The sequence below is a fragment of the Alexandromys fortis genome, unplaced genomic scaffold (genome assembly GCF_014885135.2).
Source record: "Alexandromys fortis isolate MF-2015 unplaced genomic scaffold, M_Fortis_MF-2015_v1.1 scaffold_5, whole genome shotgun sequence".
NCBI classification, from domain to species: Eukaryota; Metazoa; Chordata; class Mammalia; order Rodentia; family Cricetidae; genus Alexandromys; species Alexandromys fortis.
Window position 1 is genome coordinate 26977721 of NW_026067924.1, and position 19672 is coordinate 26997392.

Here is a 19672-nt window from a genome sequence, read left to right on the forward strand (position 1 = left end):
TTTTTTTTTTTTTTTTTTTTTTTTTTTTTTTTTTTTTTTTTTTTTTTTTTTGAGACAGTTTCTCTTTGTTGCTCTGGCTGTCCTGGAACTCTGTAGACTACACTGGCATCGATCTCATGAGATCCGTCTGTCTCTGCCTCCCCAAGTGCTGGGATTAAAGGTGTGTGCCACCACGCCCGGCTCTACATAAATTCTTTAGTTAAAGAACCAGTGTCTCTAGTGTGAACAGTTGACAACTTCTAGTTAATCTGAATTTCTGTATCTTGGGTTTTCTTAAGGCAAGGTGTAGTTATATAAGCACCAAAATTATTAGCCCAGTTTTGTGCTACAATTTCTCAAGGAGTTGAGTTTTTTTTCCCCCTTTTAATTTTCTCTTTCTGTTATTCATGTACTTTTACATGACTTTGGTGTCTTTTTGAAAAACTAGGGTTTGAGGTATAATGCTTCTCTGTAAGATTTAAAAAAAAAAAAAACTGTAGCCAAATGGTCCCTTGAAATTTGTACTGTCATTATGTTTGCTGGATGCTGACAGAGCTCCTTGATGTCAGCTGTGCTTAAGGCTTTTACTTTTATCACGTTTTTAGAAAGCACTAATAAGCCCCTTTTGTCTTTGATGTGTTTCATTGATTTTCACCCTGTATTATGACATCTCTTCATTATTATAGGGATTCTACCATATTAGTATTTATTGAATGTAATGGTGTATTTCTTACTGGATCAGTCTTTAGTAGCTCTGTGTAGTTTGTCTGAAGAATAATTTTAGGTACACCATATATTGTTTTACTAATAGCAAGAATACAAAATTATATGCCTTGGTCTTGGAAAAATAGATGGCTACTTTGAAAATTTTAACATAGGAATTTCTCCTGGAGGTTGAAATGATTGTTTCCCATAAATTTCTATTATGATTATCAACAGCGGACACTAAAATTCAGTGCCTTTCTTCTTAATTAGCTAACTCTTCTGTGTAATGATGTTTACCTGGTAGTGTAATTTAGTAGCCCAGGCATCCACTTCCTAAGCCAGTGTTTCCCCTCTATCTGTTGTCCTCCTGTTCAGCTGGACTCCACACAGTTGTCGAACTAAATGGTTGTGGACTATACATGTATGTGCGAGAAACTCTTACTATTATGAAAGTTGTTAGGTTAAATCTGCTTTCTGCTCTTTGGAAGGAGCATGTGAGGTAGATAGATGCTTATTCGATTGCTTATAAATAACCAAAGGCTTCCGTGCCACTTCTTTGAGATTAATTCCCCTTGGTACCTTTGCCTTGTCTAAGAACTTGACATTTTTTCTTTTCCTCTCCACTATCCCCCTTTCCTCAGGTTCTGACCCCCCCCTTTTGTTTTGTTTCAATTACTAAGAAAAGAAACTGACAGTTGAGCAGTCACTGGTCATTAAACTTCCTCCATGGGTGGCCAATGACTAGTTTATATACCCACTGACAGTATTTGTTTACATGTGTGAATAAACTTTGGCATTGGAAACAGTTGGAAATTAGCTCAGCATGGATGAATATTTGAGAATGGAAGGTTTTTATTTCTTTTGGTTTTCTTTGTACACAGTTGTAGCTTTATTCTCAGTGTAAGATTTGGTAACTTTTTTCTAAGAAAACTGAAATGCATCTAACAAAACAAAAATGTCTCTTAAAATTGCAATGATTATTTTGAAGTTATGACATTTTCATATGCCTTCATTGTCAAGTATCTGGTGGAAGGTACTTACTACTAAGTACTAAATTCTAGATAGACTCATCAAGGTGGAAGTAGCTTTGTATTATCTTAGCTGTTTTATTTATGCTTTTAAATGATGTTTTTACCTGGATAACAGTCAATTTTAATTAGGACTGCATTTTGTTTTTTGTCAAAGTCGTGTGGGAATCACTTGGGTATAGGCTAGGTAGCTTTCTGGTGTCAAGCTGCCTTCTGATAAGATTTTGGAGGCCTGTACTTGTTTTTTTTTTTAAATTTTAATTAATTAATTTAAGTTAATTTTGTTTTGTGCTTTTGATACAAGGTTTCATGGAGCCTCTCTTTTTTTAATAACTACACTTAAATCTATGGTAAAATCTTCATATTTAGCTCAGGCTAGTGTTGAACTCGATGTATGGCTGATATAAGCCCGAACTTCTGTTTTTTTTTTTTTTTTTTTTTTTTTTTTTTTTTTTTTTTTTTTTTTTTTTTTTTTTTTTTTGCTTTGACCTCCCAGGTGCTGCAATTACAGGTGAGCACCACTGTAGCCAATTTGTGCTTAGTTTTACAATCTGGTTTACTACTGGTGACTGCTGTTTACACTCTCTGTGTGAGGAGGAGGTAACATGGAATCAAAGATGCCAGCGAGTAGTGCTTTCTAGGGACAGGAGTATAACTCCAGAAGTGTATTCACAAGTAGAAATGGCCATTTGAGAGATAAATCCACCTGTAAGATTACAGTGGCCTAAAACCACACCTCAGTTTTCTTTAGGGATTTGGCCAGTAGAAGGCCCTATATCCATGTACATACTGGGAGCATTGAGAAGACTCAGGGGGTTAAAATCAAACATGTGAAATTGGGAAGAAATAGTGATGAGGGTTAGGGGAGGAATTTAGAGGTAAGGGAATGGGGATAGACTTGATTAAAAAAATCCTGTATATGTATGAAATTCCGTGTATGCATTTCAATAAAAATAAATAAATGAGGGAGCTGGAGAAATGGCTCAGTGGTTAAGAGCACTGCCTGTTCTTCCAGAGGTCCTGAGTTCAATTCCCAGCAACCACATGGTGGCTCACAACCATCCGTAAGGAGATCTGGTGCCCTCTTCTGGCCTGCAGGCATACATGCAGACAGAATACTGACAATACTGTATACATAATAAATAAATAAATCTTTTAAAAAAATGAATAAATCAAGGCTGAAAGTAACTAAGGCTAGTGGTATGGTGTTAAACTCCTATTGCAGGTTTTTCTCTATTTTTTTTTTAAATCCCCTTAGGGGCTGGCCTAAATCAGAAGATCCTGTTGTCTCCACCTGAGCCCAAGTACTAGGATCATAGGTGTGTTTGCCACTATGCTTATAGGTGTTGCTGAGGATGGAACCCAGGGCTTTGTATATGCTGTTAGCAAGCACTCTTCCAATTGAGCTACATTCTCAGTCCGTTTTCTCAGTTTAATTATTAGCTTAATTATGTCGCACAAACTCACAGGGAAACATAGTGGTCAGTTGACGGAGATAGCATGTAGCAGCACTGGTTGGTGCTCAAGTGTGGAATGGTGTTGTGTGTGTGTGTGTGTGTGTGTGTGTGCGCGTGTGTGTGTGTGTGTGTGCATCTGTTGTTTTAAATGTACTAACTATGGATAATGATATTAGACACACAGCTGCTGTATAAGCATGTGGTGGGCATTGTGGATGCACAACTGTCTTGGAGTATAGTGGATACCATTCTCCTGGTATTATCTTGGGCTTAAATGGGCAGGTCAGCATGTCTAGGTCAGCAACTGTAAGAGTTCCTCACTTGGGCTCACTCTTATAGTTCAAATAGGTAGTATGTTACTATGTCAGTACAAGTGATTTATTTTAAAGTTGCTTTTGTTCAGAATATAGTTTTCAAAAGCAAGAGATTTATTTATACATTTTGCTCTTTTTAGAGTCCTCATGCTATAATCTTAGTACTTAGAAAACTGCAGTAGGAAGATGTTGAGGTTGAAGCCAGCCTTGCCTGCATTGAGGTATTGTCTCCAACCACCCAGTTAAGAAACTGATAAAAAGAAGTATCAAAAGGAAATGAGTGCTTTTAAGTGGATGAATAGATATTTTACCATAGACTGTAAATGTTCTGACTCATGTAATGGACAGGAGACATGTTCAAGTACAGGTAGAATTGTTTATTTGTTGAGACAGTTTATATAACAACCCTGACTGGGAGCTCTCTCTGTAGACCAGACTTGAACTCACAGAGATCCACCTGCTTCTGCCTCCCAAGTGCTGGATTAAAGGCTTGGGCCATCATGCCTGGCCCCAGTATAGGTTGAAACCACTTTGTGTCATGTAGAATCTGCAGAGTAGGGATGATAGGAGCTGCCAAAAACCTCCAGCTTCTGAAGGAAAAGATGGTAATGATAATGGAATTAAGGCATGTTTTGGTCCTGGCATGGCCAGTATTGGTGGACAATGTGTCCATACTTAGTTAGCTAAGGTGAGATGATCACCTGATCAGACTTGCAACTGCTGGCACTCCCTTTTTCAGTCATCTACTGCATGGTTCTCTGCTTTGCACTGGAGCTCCAGGATTGGCACTGGGTAGTAGGTCAGCATAATGGCATTAACTACCATCTTTGGGGAGCCAGCTGTTCCACATAAGTGGTTTCTCCAATAATCTCTTAAGAACAAAATTTATTTTCAAGTTATCTCTTTTTTTATTGCTTTATAAATAATACCATTCAAAGTTTCTACCTCCCCCCCTCCTCCCATTTCCCTCTGACTCCCTTTTTTCTCTCCCCCTCCATCCAGGCCTAGGAAGGTATGCATCCAAACAGAGTAGGATCCCAAAAAGCCTGTACATGCAGTAGAATCAAATCCCAGTACCATTATCATTGGCTTCTCAGTTAGCCCCCATTGTCAGCCACATTCAGAGAGACCGGTTTGATCACATGCTCATTCTGTCCCAGTCCAGCTGACCTTGGTGAGCTCCCATTAGATCAGGGACACTGTCTCAGTGGGTGGACGCACCCCTTACGGTCCTGACTTCCTTGCTCATCTTCTCTCTCCTTCTGCTCTTCAGCTGGGAGCTCAGTCCAGTGCTCTGATGTGGGTCTCTGTCTCTGTCTCCATCCATTGCTGGACGAAGGTTCTATGGTGATATTCAAGATATTCATCAGTGTGGCTATGGGATAAGGCCAGTTCAGGCACCCTCTCCTCTACTGCCCAGGGACCTTACTGGGGACATTCCCGTGGACACCTGGAAACCCCTCTAGAGCCAAGTCTCTTGCCAACCCTAAAATGGCTCTCTCAATTAAGATATCTCCTTCCCTGCTCCCATATCCGTCCTTCCTCCATCTCAACTATCCCACTCCCCCAAGCTCTCCCCAACCCTCCCCTTCTCCCCTCTTCTTTTACACAAACATGACTTAGAAGAAGAATATGGAATCCTGTTTGTATCACATTGTTCTGAATGGGCTGGTGCAGTTTGAGTTTTGTGTGCCTGCTTTGTCTTCTATTTTGGCTTCTCTGGAATCAGTTATATTTTCTTGTGTTACTGTCAATGGTGGTTTGAATAAGACTTTAAAAGCCCAAGCCAGGCCCAGAGTCTGTCTTCCTGCTGCCTGTGGATCTGGATGTAGAACTCTTAGCTCCTTCCTTAGCTCCATGTCTGCCTGTATGCAGCCATGCTTCCTGCCTTGACGATAATGGGCTGAACCTCTGAAACTGTAAGTCAGCCCCAATTAAAAGTTTCTCTTTATAAGAGTTGTCGTGACCATGGTGTCTCTTCACAGCAGTGGAACAGTGACTGAGACAGTTTAATCTTTCAGTCCTCATTTCCTCCATTTATTGCTCCTTATATATATGTCAGGACCCATTAATATATGTGAGTGTATGTTTAGGTATATCTACTAGGTGATGGTATTGAATATCAGACCCTGGCCCTCATATGGTTGGCAAGCATTCTACCACCGAGCTATGTTCCTAACTGCTCCTAAAATGGGCATATCAACATATGTCAACTCTGAATAGTAGCCCAAGACACATTCCACTATAAAGCAACAACTTGATTGTATGGGTTAGGAATTCCTTTCTGTATTCTGAAGGACTGTATTATAAAACAAGACAGGAGCATACATTTTAAAATTATGTGTATTTAGGCCTGTGCACATGCAGGTAGTTGTGAGGAATGGCTTATTCTCTTCATAGCCTTTGTCTTCTGGGAAGAGAGGACTGGTACATCAAACAGGTAAATCAGGAGCTTAGCTGAGTGCTGTTGCTTAGTCTAGAGAGCACAGAGGTGAGTACTGTTGCTTAGTCTATTGAGCACCAGGTGAGTACTGTCTTCAGTCTGGCGCTATGGCTTGGCATTTCTACAGGGATAATGCTTTTGTCTGTAAAATGACCAAGATGATAGCTTTTCTTCTGCTTAATTAATAACTCCAAAGGACTGCCATTGTGTCTGCAGTGTTGAGGCTCTAAGGTAGAACTTCATTTGGAGCCATTCAGAGTAATAAGTAGAAACAGTTTCAAAAAAGTAGCTTACTTTGGTTAATGCTAAAAGTGACATTTACCTAACTTTAAAGGGAAGCTGCTATGCCTTGTAGGCATTACTCAGTATTGTAGCTTTTCAAGTAACATTTACTGTGGAGAAGGGTTTTAAAAAGTTAGGTACTATATTTGTCTCAGGATACATCTTTTCCAAGAAGGAGCTGATTTGAAACATGTCACATGTTACACAACTATGAAATTTCACAAGGAAAACTATCGCATTAATGAATATTGTAGGTATGAATTTCCATTTTAAAAGAATGAGACAAAGTTAATTTCTTCAGAAGTGTGAAATGGACAATTACTAGCAGTGAGGTGCAAAACGAATAGGCCAGCTGCCACCATGGCTGTCGGGCTAGCAGTAGCAGCTGGGCTGCATCCTCGTGGTCTCACTTGGCTTATCTGCTGGCAGTCCTTCTGCCTGTTCTTTTTGGGGAGCAGACACCGGTTCCTGTGTAGAGGTGGTGTAGAGGGTATGGAGAGGAATCTGAAGGTTTGTTTTCAGATGGAGTAGAAAGAGGATGCTGTAGAGCTGAGACTGGGTGGGGAAGCATCATCATGACCATCTTCTCTGTCAGGCAGAAGCAGACGATATTTCAGATTCTGGTGGGTGAATGGTCTCTGACTTTGGTATTTCTTGGAAAGTGGGTGTGGAAGTCTCTTCAGGTAAAAGGTGAAAGGAAGAAGTAGCAACAGAAGCAATAGAATAATGAGTAGCAAATACAAATTGATAAAAAGTATGCATAACCAGCACTCGGGAGGCAGAGGCAGGCGGATCTCTGTGAGTTCGAGACCAGCCTGGTCTACAGAGCTAGTTCCAGGACAGGCTCCAAAGCCACAGAGAAACCCTGTCTCGAAAAACCAAAAANAAAAAAAAAAAAAAAAAAAAAAAAAAAAAAAAAAAAAAAAAAGGCGAGAAACCTTATAGTACATTGTAGTGGCTTTACTTTCTTTAATCATTGTAACAAATAAATCTTGTCTACGTTACATTAAAATAGTTATTACATTTTGTATGTATTGTGTACATGCATGTATATGTATGGGGTGTGTGTGCACTTGGACATGCGTCTGGAGGTCAAATTTTGAGAGTTAGTTTTCTCCCCTCACCATATGGGTTCGGGGAATCAAATTCAGGCTGTCAGTCTTGGTGGCAAGCACCTTTCCTCACTGAGCCATCTTATCAGCCCAAGTATTATATTAAAAGTTGTTGTAAAATGTAATTTGTAATGTTTCAGAAACAGAACCTTCAAAATTCTTATTCTTCCAAAATGAATACATAATGTCTGTTATTGAAATGTTGGCCACTACTAATTATTGACAGAATCTTGGGTCAAGAAAAGAAATAGAAAGTTAAATAATCAAAACCTGAGGGAGGTCACTTCTCACAAAGTTTAAACAATACATTTGTTACCAATTTCTTTAAAATTATTATATATAATTAAAATATTCTAAAATTACAATGTTTTTAAGCCAGAAAGACCAGATTTCAAGAAAGCAAATGAGCCTTTACTCTTGATATTGCAAGAATGACATTATTGCATGATATATCTATCTATCTATCTATCTATCTATCTATCTATCTATCTATCTATCTATCTATCTATCTATCTATCTATCTATCTTTCTGTGTTGCCTTGGCTGTCCTGGAACTCACTGTGTAGACCAGGCTGGCCTCACCTGCCTCTGCACTCCCAGTACTGGGATTAATGGCATGCACCACCACCACCCAGTTTATTGTATGAATCTTATTATTTTAACTTTTTAGTAATTTTAAATAAATTTATATTTTAAACTGATTTTTAATCTTTGAATTTGAAAAGGGTTCTTGCTAATATAGTTAAACAGTCTTAAGAATTTAGTCCCATTGGGTGTGGTGATGCACACCTATAATCCTAGCAGAGGCAGGTGGACCCTTTGAGTTCCAAGTCTGCTAAGGCTGCAATGAGGTCTTTAGTCCTGTCTTAAACACCCTGCTCTAGAGTGCTTAGAAATTCCTGCAGGTCAGTGGACCAGTCATCGCCTTGACTGTCCCAGATGGGTGCAGCTTCACATTGGCGGCTGGCAGAGCAGGTTTAGCTCTCAGTTACATCCTGCATCTCAGACTAAATGGTCTTTCGTTAAAAATGGACAAACATCACTGGCTTCTCTAGAATGGAGGTCTCACAGGCTTTGCTTTCCTCCTCTTCTCTGGTCCATGTTTCCTTATACAGAGTGAGACCTGACTCACAGAAGGTGCTTAGTAAGTACTTTCTAGATGAGCAGGTCTTTAGTAATCTAGACGGCAGAATTCTGTTATCCTGAGGAGGGAAGGTTACAAAGTCATGACTAAACAAGAGTATTAAGGTAGTATTAGATGCTAACAGAAGTAATTTTGTTCCCCAGGGAACAGTTGAATTCACTGAAAAAGAATGGTACAAATTCAGCTTCTTCGTTTGTTTTTATTTTATTTTCTAAATTTGGGGAATTGGCCATCAAGAAATACTCAGAAATACTTCTTTTTTCCTGTTGGTTAATTTGGCATCTGTTCACTTCAAACACAGGTTGTGTAAGTCCTGAAAAACACTCATAATAGAAAAAGCAAAAAAGTGTTACTTCTGAAGATGCTGACATTTGTACATGATTAGACTGCTCGGGTGTGGGCTGATGTCACCTGTCGGGAGTTTGGTCTGTACAGATAGTTTAGAAAGCAGTTGTCAAGAAAGAAACTGCAGGTACAGACTTTGGGTACAGGACATACAGTTAACCCACCCCTGATCCTCCACCCCTGTATGTCCCCTCCCCATCCCCTTTCTGTAGCATCGTACAGTGTTCTAGGTTCCTGCTAGGCTGGTTTGGACATAGTTTGGTTGCCAATTCCAAACTGGTCTGTTTGAAAGTTGGCTCTGTTGTTCAATCTAGGTGGAGTGTATGCACTTGGATATTAATACTGGAATACACATGAACAGTTGATGGGTCAGAGCAATAAAGTCCCAATGATACCTTCATCTACATTCTCGAAAAGAATTTTTTTAAAATAACATGTTTTTAATGCTTATGAGTATTTTTGCCTACATGTGTATATGTGCACCATAGGCATGCCTTATGCCCTCTAAGGTCAGAAGAGGGTGTAGGATCCCCTGGAACTGGAGTACAGATGGTTGTGAGCTACCATGTGGTGTCTGGGAATCAAACCTGGGTCCTTTGCAACAGTAAGAAGTTCTCTTAATTGCTGACCCATCTCTACATCTCCACATACATTAAAAAAACCTTCTTGTTTCTTGAGATTAATATAATTACATCATTTCCCTTTCTCTTTCCTCCCTCCACACCCTCCCATGTACCCTTTCTTGTTCTCTTATAAATTCATGGCCTCTTTTTAAAAAATTATTGTAATATGTATATGTGTTAATCCACAAAACAACTCCCGAGAGATTTTTAAAAGCCAGAGAGAGAGAGTCAGGGAGTTTTCTATGAGATTGTGTTTCCTAGTATATTAGAAGCGATACCATAAGTTGCACCAACATGACTGTCTAAACGTGAGCTGAACAAGGACAGCAACAATAGGCATCCTAACGTGGACCAGTGGAAAGACCGCATTCTTTTGATAGATGGATTATGTATGTTCTATACACTTAAGTTTCTACCAGGGAATGTTTACTCTGTAAACTTCAGATCTAATGCCCTACATATACAAAATTGTTCTTTTGTAGGAACTTATATTTTAAAAATAAGGAATGGCAACCCAGTAGTCAATTTTTGACATGATGCCAGAAAAGCACACTGCATTAGCATTTCATGGTCCAGCATTTTCTACATCACACATTTTTTTTTTCTTAGCTGTGAAGTTTCGGCAGATTGTTATGCAAAACAGTTTTGTGTCTCTGTGTGACTGCGAAGACAGCTGTTAGTCCTAATGAGGAGTGCTAGCTTTACAGTATTTCCATTGATTGAGACCCACGGAGGGAGCAGAATGTTCCAGATCAGGCAGTGGTGTGTGGTGAGAAGGTACCATACTGTCAGCTGGAAGTACATGCTCGGCTGCTCTCCACGACAAGATAAATGAGTTTGCTGGAGTTTGGCAGAGTCTGAAGCTTTTCCAGTGAGTGGTTGTAGCTCACTAGCCTCCCTGTGGGACCCACAGTCCAAGGGTGCCTTTAAGACTACTGCGTCTTTGCCATGCTTGTCTCTTGATGTCCTACGATACCCGTCAGCATTGTGATTTATTAGGAACCTCATGTCTTCTAGCATTTCATTAGCATAAGGTCGGATAATCTTTTGTTGAGGCTTTTTTCTCTACATTGCTGGAGGGAGGTAGTAGCTGAAATTTAACTTGGCCAAAACCTCCTAGAGCACACTGCAAACAGAAGTCAGTGCGTGTCTTTACTTTATGCTTTCTCAATCTCTGGCAATAGGAGAAGCTCTTCAAACATTCCTGTAACCTTTGCTACACCCCATTTATAGTCAGGCCATGTGCTGTTATTTATTTAAATAAAGAATACGTGGGGCTAGAGAGATGTCTTAGCTGTTAACAGCTCTGTCTGCCTTTCCAGAGGACCTGGGTTCAACTCCCAGCACCCATATGGCGGCTGACAGCTATCTGTAACTCCAGTTCCCAGAATCCAACTCCCTCACACAGACATACATTCAGGAAAACACTATACAAATGCATATAAAATAAAAATAATTATTAAAAAAGTACAGCTTGGTCAGTCATGATTGTACAGTTTGTCCATATATCTGTTTCTCCCCTGGTCATATATTGCTGTATGCTGTGTCTTTTATGCTGCATCCAGATGTTGTACAGTAGTCTTCTGGAGACGCTGTTGATTGACACGTATAGAGAGGAAGTACCTGCTGGGATCAGATGAGCTGAGACAGGGAGGCTTCAAGTGCCATTTTATCATTTCAGTCCCGTCTCCCAACAAGTAATTGATGACTTTGGTTTGAAAGAAAGGGTTGCATTACAAGTTAACCTAATAGACCATGGTAACTTCTAACTGGGACAATTTTCCCAATGACTAGTGGTGTTGTGTGTGTGTACTTTGAAGCCATATCTCACCATCTAGTGTTTTCCTCACTCATTTTTCCTTCATCTTAATTTTTGAGATCAGTTACCTTTCTGAGCCTGGAGTTCACAAATTTCAGAGGACTGGCTGACTAGCCAGTTCCAGGAATCTTCCAGGCTCTACCCCTTCAGCCCTAGGATTACAGGTGTCTGCTGCCATGCCTGTGGGTTTTTTTTTTTTTTTTAATAGGGGATCTGGGAATTGAGCATTGGACCTAATACTTTATATGGCAAGTACTTTATTGACAGACCTATCTCACAGGTGTAACTTACTTGGAAAAAATGTCAGTTGAACTTCTTTGCCATTGTGAATTGCCCAGTGTTTTTTACTAACTCCAGTGTTTTGATTGAATTGGAAGTTACAGTTGGAATGGCTTTTTTCTTAATTCATCCCACCAGACCTAAATATATAGAAATTTTGGTAGACTGTGTAATCCATATTTTTCTAGTATCTTCTTTGCTGCACTGTCTGAGGATGATAGGACAGAGTAAACATAGACTTCATTTTCCTGCACAGCTGGGAAATAAAGCAAGGGTTCTTCCTTATGTAACTTATGCACAAGGAGAGTTTACGAAACAGGCACAGGTTGCAGAGCAGAAGATGCCGTAAACGTGCATATCTCCCACATCCTTGCCCTCTTTCCCCTCTGAAAGCAAGACGTGTGTATGTGCACTGTGGGGGATGGTTGGTACATCCTGCACTCTAACTGCTGATGTGTCTGACCTTTACCTGTAGTACTGTGACCTCTGCTGTGTTCACTGTGGGAGACAACGTTGTTTCAGGCAGCGATGACCGCACAGTAAAAGTCTGGGATTTAAAAAATATGAGATCTCCAATTGCGACAATTCGTACAGACTCTGCCATTAATAGGTAAGGAGTAATTGTAATTTATTACCTTGTTCAATGATACAGCCTTTGGGAAGGGAGTTCAGCCTACCGGGAAGATGTATTTTATTGATCCTCTTATGTGAATTCAGTGTCTGTAAGTACTTAACCTTACATAACACAATAAATATCACATTGATGGAGTAAGACTTTAGGAGTCAGAATGAACCTTTGGTAGCCAGATGGCGTTGAGCTTTCTTTACTCCTGAGAGGCTCTGTCTGCTGTTAGTCTGTGTGTGGAGTCCACGTGTGATCTGGCAGTTAGGTGTATCTTAAGTTTCTTGTCCAGTGTTATAGGCAGACTACCCCTGTGATTTGCTAATTTAGTTTGTCTTGAAAGTGAAAAATGTGGCCTTTACTACTGCATGATACTACAATGTCAGTATTTTATATAAACTTGTTTTTATATCTTTTTTGTAGGATCAATGTATGTGTTGGCCAAAAAATCATAGCCCTCCCCCACGACAACCGGCAGGTGCGATTGTTCGATATGTCGGGAGTGCGACTGGCACGGCTCCCCCGGAGCAGCCGGCAGGTATTGGTTCCAGAGGGTTCCTCATGAACAGCAAAGGGGAGTGTGCAGTTCCGTGTCTTACGTCAGTGCTGCCTCAGGGAATACAAGCAGGCCACATTCAGAGATGTTCACATGTAGAAGAGAGAAAAATTAGCTTTAGCATGTATTTTATGAGATGATGAGCTAGTTATAGGTCGGTAGGAACTCCTGGAGATGGCACCTTCCTCCACCTCCAGCCAGAAAAATATCTTTCTGTGGTTAGGTGTCACTGGAAAATGAAGTTCTTCTTTTTTAATAAATTACAGATTTGCTCCTTGCTACCATCAGATGTGATATTTTATTGGGTACTTCTGTATGCTTTATTCAGATCACCCCAGAATGCCTGCATTTATGGCTTCAGCTCAGCTGAGCAGAATCAGAATGTGTTCAGGGAACAACTAGCACCATGTCCTTAAGCAAGTCCTTAGATGATTTTGATGCTCTGTGAAGTGGGGGCTGGGGTCTCAGCATGTATTGTTTAGGTTGAGAAGTGGAGGCAGAGGTCATGAGGAACATTCCTTTTTAGGTTGTCTGTTTAACTGAGATTCCAAAGCATAGCGTCTTAGGGTTACTATTGCTGTGATGAAACACCGTGGCCAAAGCAACTTGGGGAGGAAAGGGTTTCTTTAGCTTATGCCTCCACATCATCATTCATCATTGCAGGAGGTCAGGACAGGGACCTGGAGGCAGGAGCTGATACAGAGGCCACGGAGGGTGCTGCTTACTAACTTGTTCCTCATGACTTGTTCAGCCTGCTTTCTTACAGAGCCTAGGACCTCCTGCCCAGGGATGATACCACCCACAATGGGCTGAGTATCCCACTGTCACTAATTAAGAAAATGCCCTACCGCTGGATCTTATGGAGACATTTTTCTCAACTGAAATCTCCTTTCAGATACTTTAGCTTGTGTCAAGTTGACATAAAACTAATTCTGTTTTTCCCCCCTTTGGACGATCCCTGAATGTCACTAATGTCTGACGAGTCAGCTAAGACAGTCTGTTAATGCACCCATTCCCTGGTCCTTCCAGGTCACTTGCCTGACCTTTAAGCATTGCTTGGGCCTTTTAAAAAATTCTCCTGTTGCTGTCTTCTGTCTGCTTTTCTTTTGATTGCTTCCTGTTGCTGGGGTTTTCACTTCATCATGAAATGCTTCAGAGTACAGTTTCCAAGCCACAAGCCAGCTTTGTATCAGTTGTGTACTGCAGACACTGAAGACTAAGGATGAGTTTGGAGAAGTTGGAGTTAGCTATCAGTGTGGCACCCTTTCTCTTTAAGTGGTGCACTGTTTCTCAAGCATGGTAGTCCTTCCGGCAGTAGTGTTTCAGCCGGTTTTTGTTGCCACCCACAAAAATGTGCTGCCCAGAATAATTACTATCTTTTTCTTTGAGTGTACATTGTAGGCAAAAATCCCATAAAATCATTTTACAACCCTGCATTCCATGAGTTATCTGCCTTAACAGAGTTTTAGTCATGTCTTCAACAGGGTAGACTGTTTATGTGTGTCCTATAATTGCTGTTAACATATAAAGAAAGCATTTGTGAAGAGACTGATGACTGTGCTGCTTTATTATTCTGATGCTTTCTTTTCCCCCAAGAAAGTAAGGAGTTCTAAGTAGAACTTTGTGATTGGAATTCCATGTGGAATTATTTGTAAAATATTCAACTTTGCTGGAATTGTAGAAATTTTGTGCCTGGGTTGATTTTTCATATAGCAATATGTTAAATAGGTTTATTTTAAGGTTAATGAATAACATCTAACTTCGTTTTAGACCTGTAATTCTTCTTCAAATAAATAAAGTATAGTTTTAGTATTATATCATTACAGCTAGCCGTCACTCACTCACTGTTGTAGGTGCTTTCAGCTGACTAGTTTTAAAAACAGAAAACCAAAACAGAGCATGCGTGGCTGGTTCTCAGTCTTCCTAATGCTGTGACCCTTTAATACAGTTCCTCATTGACCCCCAACCATAAAATTATTTTTGTTGCTACTTTATACCTGTAATTTTGCTATTGTTATTTGGAGGCCAGTTTGGTCTATAAAGAGAGTTCCAGGACAGCCAGGGCTATACAGAGAAACCCTGTCTCAAAAAACCAGAGGGGAAAAAATTAATCATAATATTAATATCCGTGTTTTCCAATGGTCTTTGGGGGTTGTGACCCAGAGCTTGAGAACTGCTAATGTATGGGAAGCTTGTTTTCTTCACTAAAGGGTTTTGAACCCAGAGCACCACTCCTGTCAGTAAGCATTCTATGACTGAGCTACACCCCCACTACTTTAAATTTTACTTTTAGAGAGTGTCTTACTAAGTTGCCCAGACTGGCCTCAACTTGGATCCTCCTGCCTGAGCCCCATGAAGTAGCTAGTCTACTGGTGCATGTGCCACCATGCTCAGTGAAAAGAGCAAGCGATTTTAGATGATTTTACTTTGGAGATAGTGCAAGTAGCTGCCCCAGGTGTTTCAGGGAAGCATGTTATGGGGACTGTTAGGAAGAGCTGCAGAGTCAAATGGCACTGAGGTCCAGTGACTTCTTATGTGTTGGTTTGTAGGTAAATAAGTGGGATTCCATATGGCCAGAGTCCTAGAGCTTTTAATAAAAGAATGTCTGTTGTGACTATCCACAGTAGTGTGGAGTAGCCTTCTTTATGTATGTTGGTGGTTGAGCCCCTTTTCTAGGCTTGATCATGATGTGAACACATAATGTGTGCACTTTTCCCTTCCATCTCCAGTGACATTCACTTTTCAGACAGATGTGGCTTTCAGTGTTTTCCCTGGGTAGCTCTTGGCCTAGATGGCCATTTTCTCTCACTGATTTGTCCAGTACGGGATTGCAATATTTTTCAAGAATACCCTGCAGTTATCTTTTAAGTAGTTCCTGTCTAAAGGCATGGCCAACTGCCAACTAATAGATGTAGATGTGTTTTCCTTAAAAACAAAAAAGAAAAACAAAACTCTTTTAACAAAGAATCAATGAAAGATTTGTTTTAATAGTTGAGACACCTTCATAACTTGTCATACAGGTTTTTCTTTTATAGGTAGTTTTGCAACCTGGTTGAATCACCCATATGTATAAGCAGTATTTATATTGAAATTTTTACAGAAGAACATCTTGTCCGACTCTTGCTGAGTATTTCTTTTACCTGATAAATACCTGTCAGTTTACTCAATCCTTGTGCTTTATTGTATAACAATGACAGCAACGTATTAGAGCTGTAACACTAATTTATTGGTAATTCCTGCTGTGTAGCGTGCAGACATTCTAAATGTTGGGGTTTATCTTCTGTGCTCAGATATCTGTACATACACAGCATATAACATTATAAGTTTTGTAAACTATTTTGTAGTAATTTCCTCCAACATTTTGATACTTAATTTGAATTCCTGAGGATTCTAGAATCAGCTGAAGAGGCTATTCCATATTTATGTTTCATGTATATGTTTTATTATTTGAACTATTTATTTACTAAATAATATTTGAGGTCTTTGAATTTGGTTTAATGTGTCTGAAAATACATCTTCTAGCTTTATTTGTTCATTTAAAAATATCAAAGTGAGCATTTATTTTTAATGTGTTACTATAATCTTATCATTTTCTTGAAGAAAAGACTAATCGTGACTTTTGGTATGAGCCCCTCATTCTCTGAGTGGCACACATTTCGCCTTTGCTCTACCAGCTTGCTACTGACATGTTCCCAATACATAGTAGATTTTGGCTCACTTGAGCTATTCCTATGTTGAGTTTTCACTCTTACTTTATTCATCTGAATACTGTAATTAGCATGGTGAAAGTGTTATGTTTTGTTTCAGGAATAATGCATTAATCCTGTTTCATGTGTTTATTCCTAGGGTCACAGACGAATGGTGTGCTGCTCAGCGTGGAGTGAAGACCACCCCATGTGCAATCTGTTCACGTGTGGCTTCGATAGGCAAGCTATTGGTTGGAACATCAATATTCCTGCATTGTTACAAGAAAAATAAGTCACTGGTGTTCCTTAGTTTGAAGTTTGCCATGGACCTTTGATTCATGCAGGCTCTTCTGCATATTGATCAGCCATTATAGTGAGAATTTGGCCCTGGGAAGGGTGCCTTGTATATGTTCTTTTTACATTGTGCCCAGCTTGCATGAAACGTACAGAGAGATGTGTGATTCTGTTTTTTGTTTTTGTCCTGTGTATATTGGCATCCTCTGGTCAGTAGAAGTGAAGCTCACCTCCCATGTAGCATACAAAATGCTCTGAGTTGTTGACATTGACAAATGAGCAGTAGGGCATTACATTACATTATATGAATTAAATGTGAACTGTGTACCTGTCGTGAGGCATAAACAGTCTGTTCCATTGTCTGGAGTAACTATCCATACCTACCGTGTCCTGGGAAGACTGCAGAGTTTATTTGCGTTGGCTATCGAGAGGCAGACTGACTGATAAAGATTTCACGTTTGGTTTGTGTGAAGTTATAGCATGTGCTCTTGTGTAATTCATTTCAACTCTTAACTTCTGCTCCAGTTCTGTAAATGTAACCTGGATTTACAACATTTGTGCAGAGTTTCTTTTGAGAAAAAAACATTTCTCTTCTTTTATTATACAAAATGATTTCAGTCTCCCAAGGTCTCATACAAGCAAAATTTAAAATATGATTCTCATCACTGATTTTAGACATTAAAAAAAATTCAAAGCACTTTAATTTATAGCTGTGGTTCTAAACAGGTTTCAGAAGTTTCAAATGACTTATCCATTGAATGTGACTTGACCTTTATACAAAGGCCTGCTACCTGAAGACAGAATCTTATTTATTTTCTACACCTTGAATTTGCATATTTCTAAATGAGTTCACTTCTTTGGTGGTATTTGAGAGCCAAGGATGCAAATAAATGAGCACTACCTCAAAATAAATATTGGGAAAACTTTGGAGTCTCACTGTTGTCTAGATAAGCGCTTGGATTTAAAGCTGGAATACTGGATTCAAGGTAGAAGGCAAGAAAGACAATCATACCAAACATGTCCTGAAGGTGAAAGGCTCTCTAGACAGGCTGGAGAAGTGATGGCCATGGTGGGTAGTTCATAGGCAACAAGAAGCATTTGTCTAGAACAGCTTGGATACCTCTCAGTGCCAGTCCTACTACTGCACAAGTGAGCCTTTTGTTCTTGCCTTCTAGAAACCACTGTTCATCTGATATTTGAAAGTTTGTGTTTCTTACAGAGTTACAGTTTTGATAAAGAGACATCTCAGTTACTGCCCCTCGCATTTTAATCCTTTTCATACAGCCCTTTGGAGACTGACCTCTTGGGGAGAAGAGGAAACGTAGTATGCTGTTACAGTTACCCTCCCTCTCCTACCTCCTTCAGGGCCCTGTTTTTTCTTTGGGTGGCACAGGAGGGCACCTGAACTAGTAAGTGGTAGGAAGTTTGGTGTAAGATGTATGTGTTGTGCATAGAGCATTTGGGTGTCCTGTGGTGGTACTTTCTAGGAGTGAGAACTTGGTTATTGGCACCTTTGACTTGGGCACCAAAGGAGCTGATATTAGGAACTTCACATCTGACTCATTTAGAATGATTCTTTGAGGAATTTTGTTTTTTCAACTAAAAAAAATTGTATTTTTAGTCTGACCCTTCTAATCACAAGTCTCACCATGGTGTATTTGTGAACCGAGTCAGACTGGTCACTGTAATTGATTATTGTACTTTTTAAGGACCTAGCTCTGACTGTTTTGAATGTATTTTGCTTGATGGTGGAGGATGCTGATCCCAGTGGTCTGCTTTACTTACAGCCACCAGAATTTCTCTCTCCTCCATCCCAGTATACTTACATACTCACAGAGTTGCTCATGATGATGACAAACTGTGTTCTTATGTTCCTTGTATCTTAATCTGAAAGTAAACATAAGAACCAGATCTCTACCAGACACAGTTTTGGAACTTAAAAAAAAATTATATTCGTGACCATTTAGTTCTATGCAGACTATGACCTTCACTGCCAATAGCTGCTTATTTTCTTTGGCTAACTGGAGGGACCAGCCTCTGACACAGAAGTGAGGCTCTTCACTCATTTCCAGAAGACCCTAATGGTGCTCAACCAGAGTGCTCAGGAGCAGGATGTGACTTACTGTTAACCGCTGTGTCATCTGTTCCCATCCCTTCGCTGCTGTGGTCAGTGTTATTTTCAAGGTTTTATGACTGTCACAGGCTTGTGCTCATGAGTGTGTGCAGGCTGTGTGCATGTGGCTAAGGGTAGGTCATGCTGTCAGCCACATGTGATCTCAATAGAAATAGTGTTTGGAGATAGGAACACTATCGTGTGCTCGAGTGTCCAGAATTTCATTTAATAACGGAGGGGAAATGCGTGGTTATTAAATGTGCATTGATACAAAATTTCCCAAGAGATTTCTTGTTGGACAGAATTAACACTCTTGTTCCCCCCTTATTGCTGCGTACCAGTTTCTGTAGAGTCAGAAAAGCTCTGTACATATTTGGGAACCTGAAGACTATGTAAATCATTTGTTACTTAAATCTGTGAAAAAAAGTTTTGCTTTTTTTTTTTTGAGGGAAAAGTGCATTTATAAATGTTCTGTGGAATCAGTTATCTTTCCTGTATTGATGTAATTGTTTTTAAATGTTCAGTGTCTTCATTGAAATATGAAGTTCATTAAAATATTTGTGTTCTGTAATTACTATTATAAAGGTTTATGTTATTGGGAGTCTTATGTTTTTACTCCTCTGTGTTACTTTGTAAAGCATTATTGATAGTTACAGAAATATCAGTTGTCCAGAAATCGAGTGAACTGCTTATAATGCCTGTTTGAATTTTTTTATCTTAGACTTAAAACCCAGCTATATTCTTTATCCATTTCTTTTGCAAGTAAAGACTAGCATTGGTAAGATTTCACCAAGTTCTGCCAAAACATTCTTTTCACATTATCCATAAGTCTTGTTTTCCTGTAATAACTTAAGATTTTAAAAAACTTATT

The 19672-nt window shown here is 39.6% G+C and overlaps 1 protein-coding gene across 4 annotated transcripts in view; it reads left to right on the top strand.

Annotated features, from left to right (window-relative positions):
* Wdr37 (WD repeat domain 37) overlaps window positions 1-19372 on the top strand; it is a 68180-nt gene extending 48808 nt beyond the window's left edge. For all 4 annotated transcript variants that reach the window (XM_050142317.1, XM_050142318.1, XM_050142319.1 and 1 more), the window contains 3 exons: window positions 12006-12140; window positions 12576-12690; window positions 16555-19372. In XM_050142317.1, the coding sequence (XP_049998274.1) occupies window positions 12006-12140; window positions 12576-12690; window positions 16555-16686 (382 nt within the window). In that variant the 3' untranslated portion in view covers window positions 16687-19372. The remainder of the gene's footprint in view (window positions 1-12005; window positions 12141-12575; window positions 12691-16554) is intronic.
* Window positions 19373-19672: the final 300 nt, after the last annotated feature.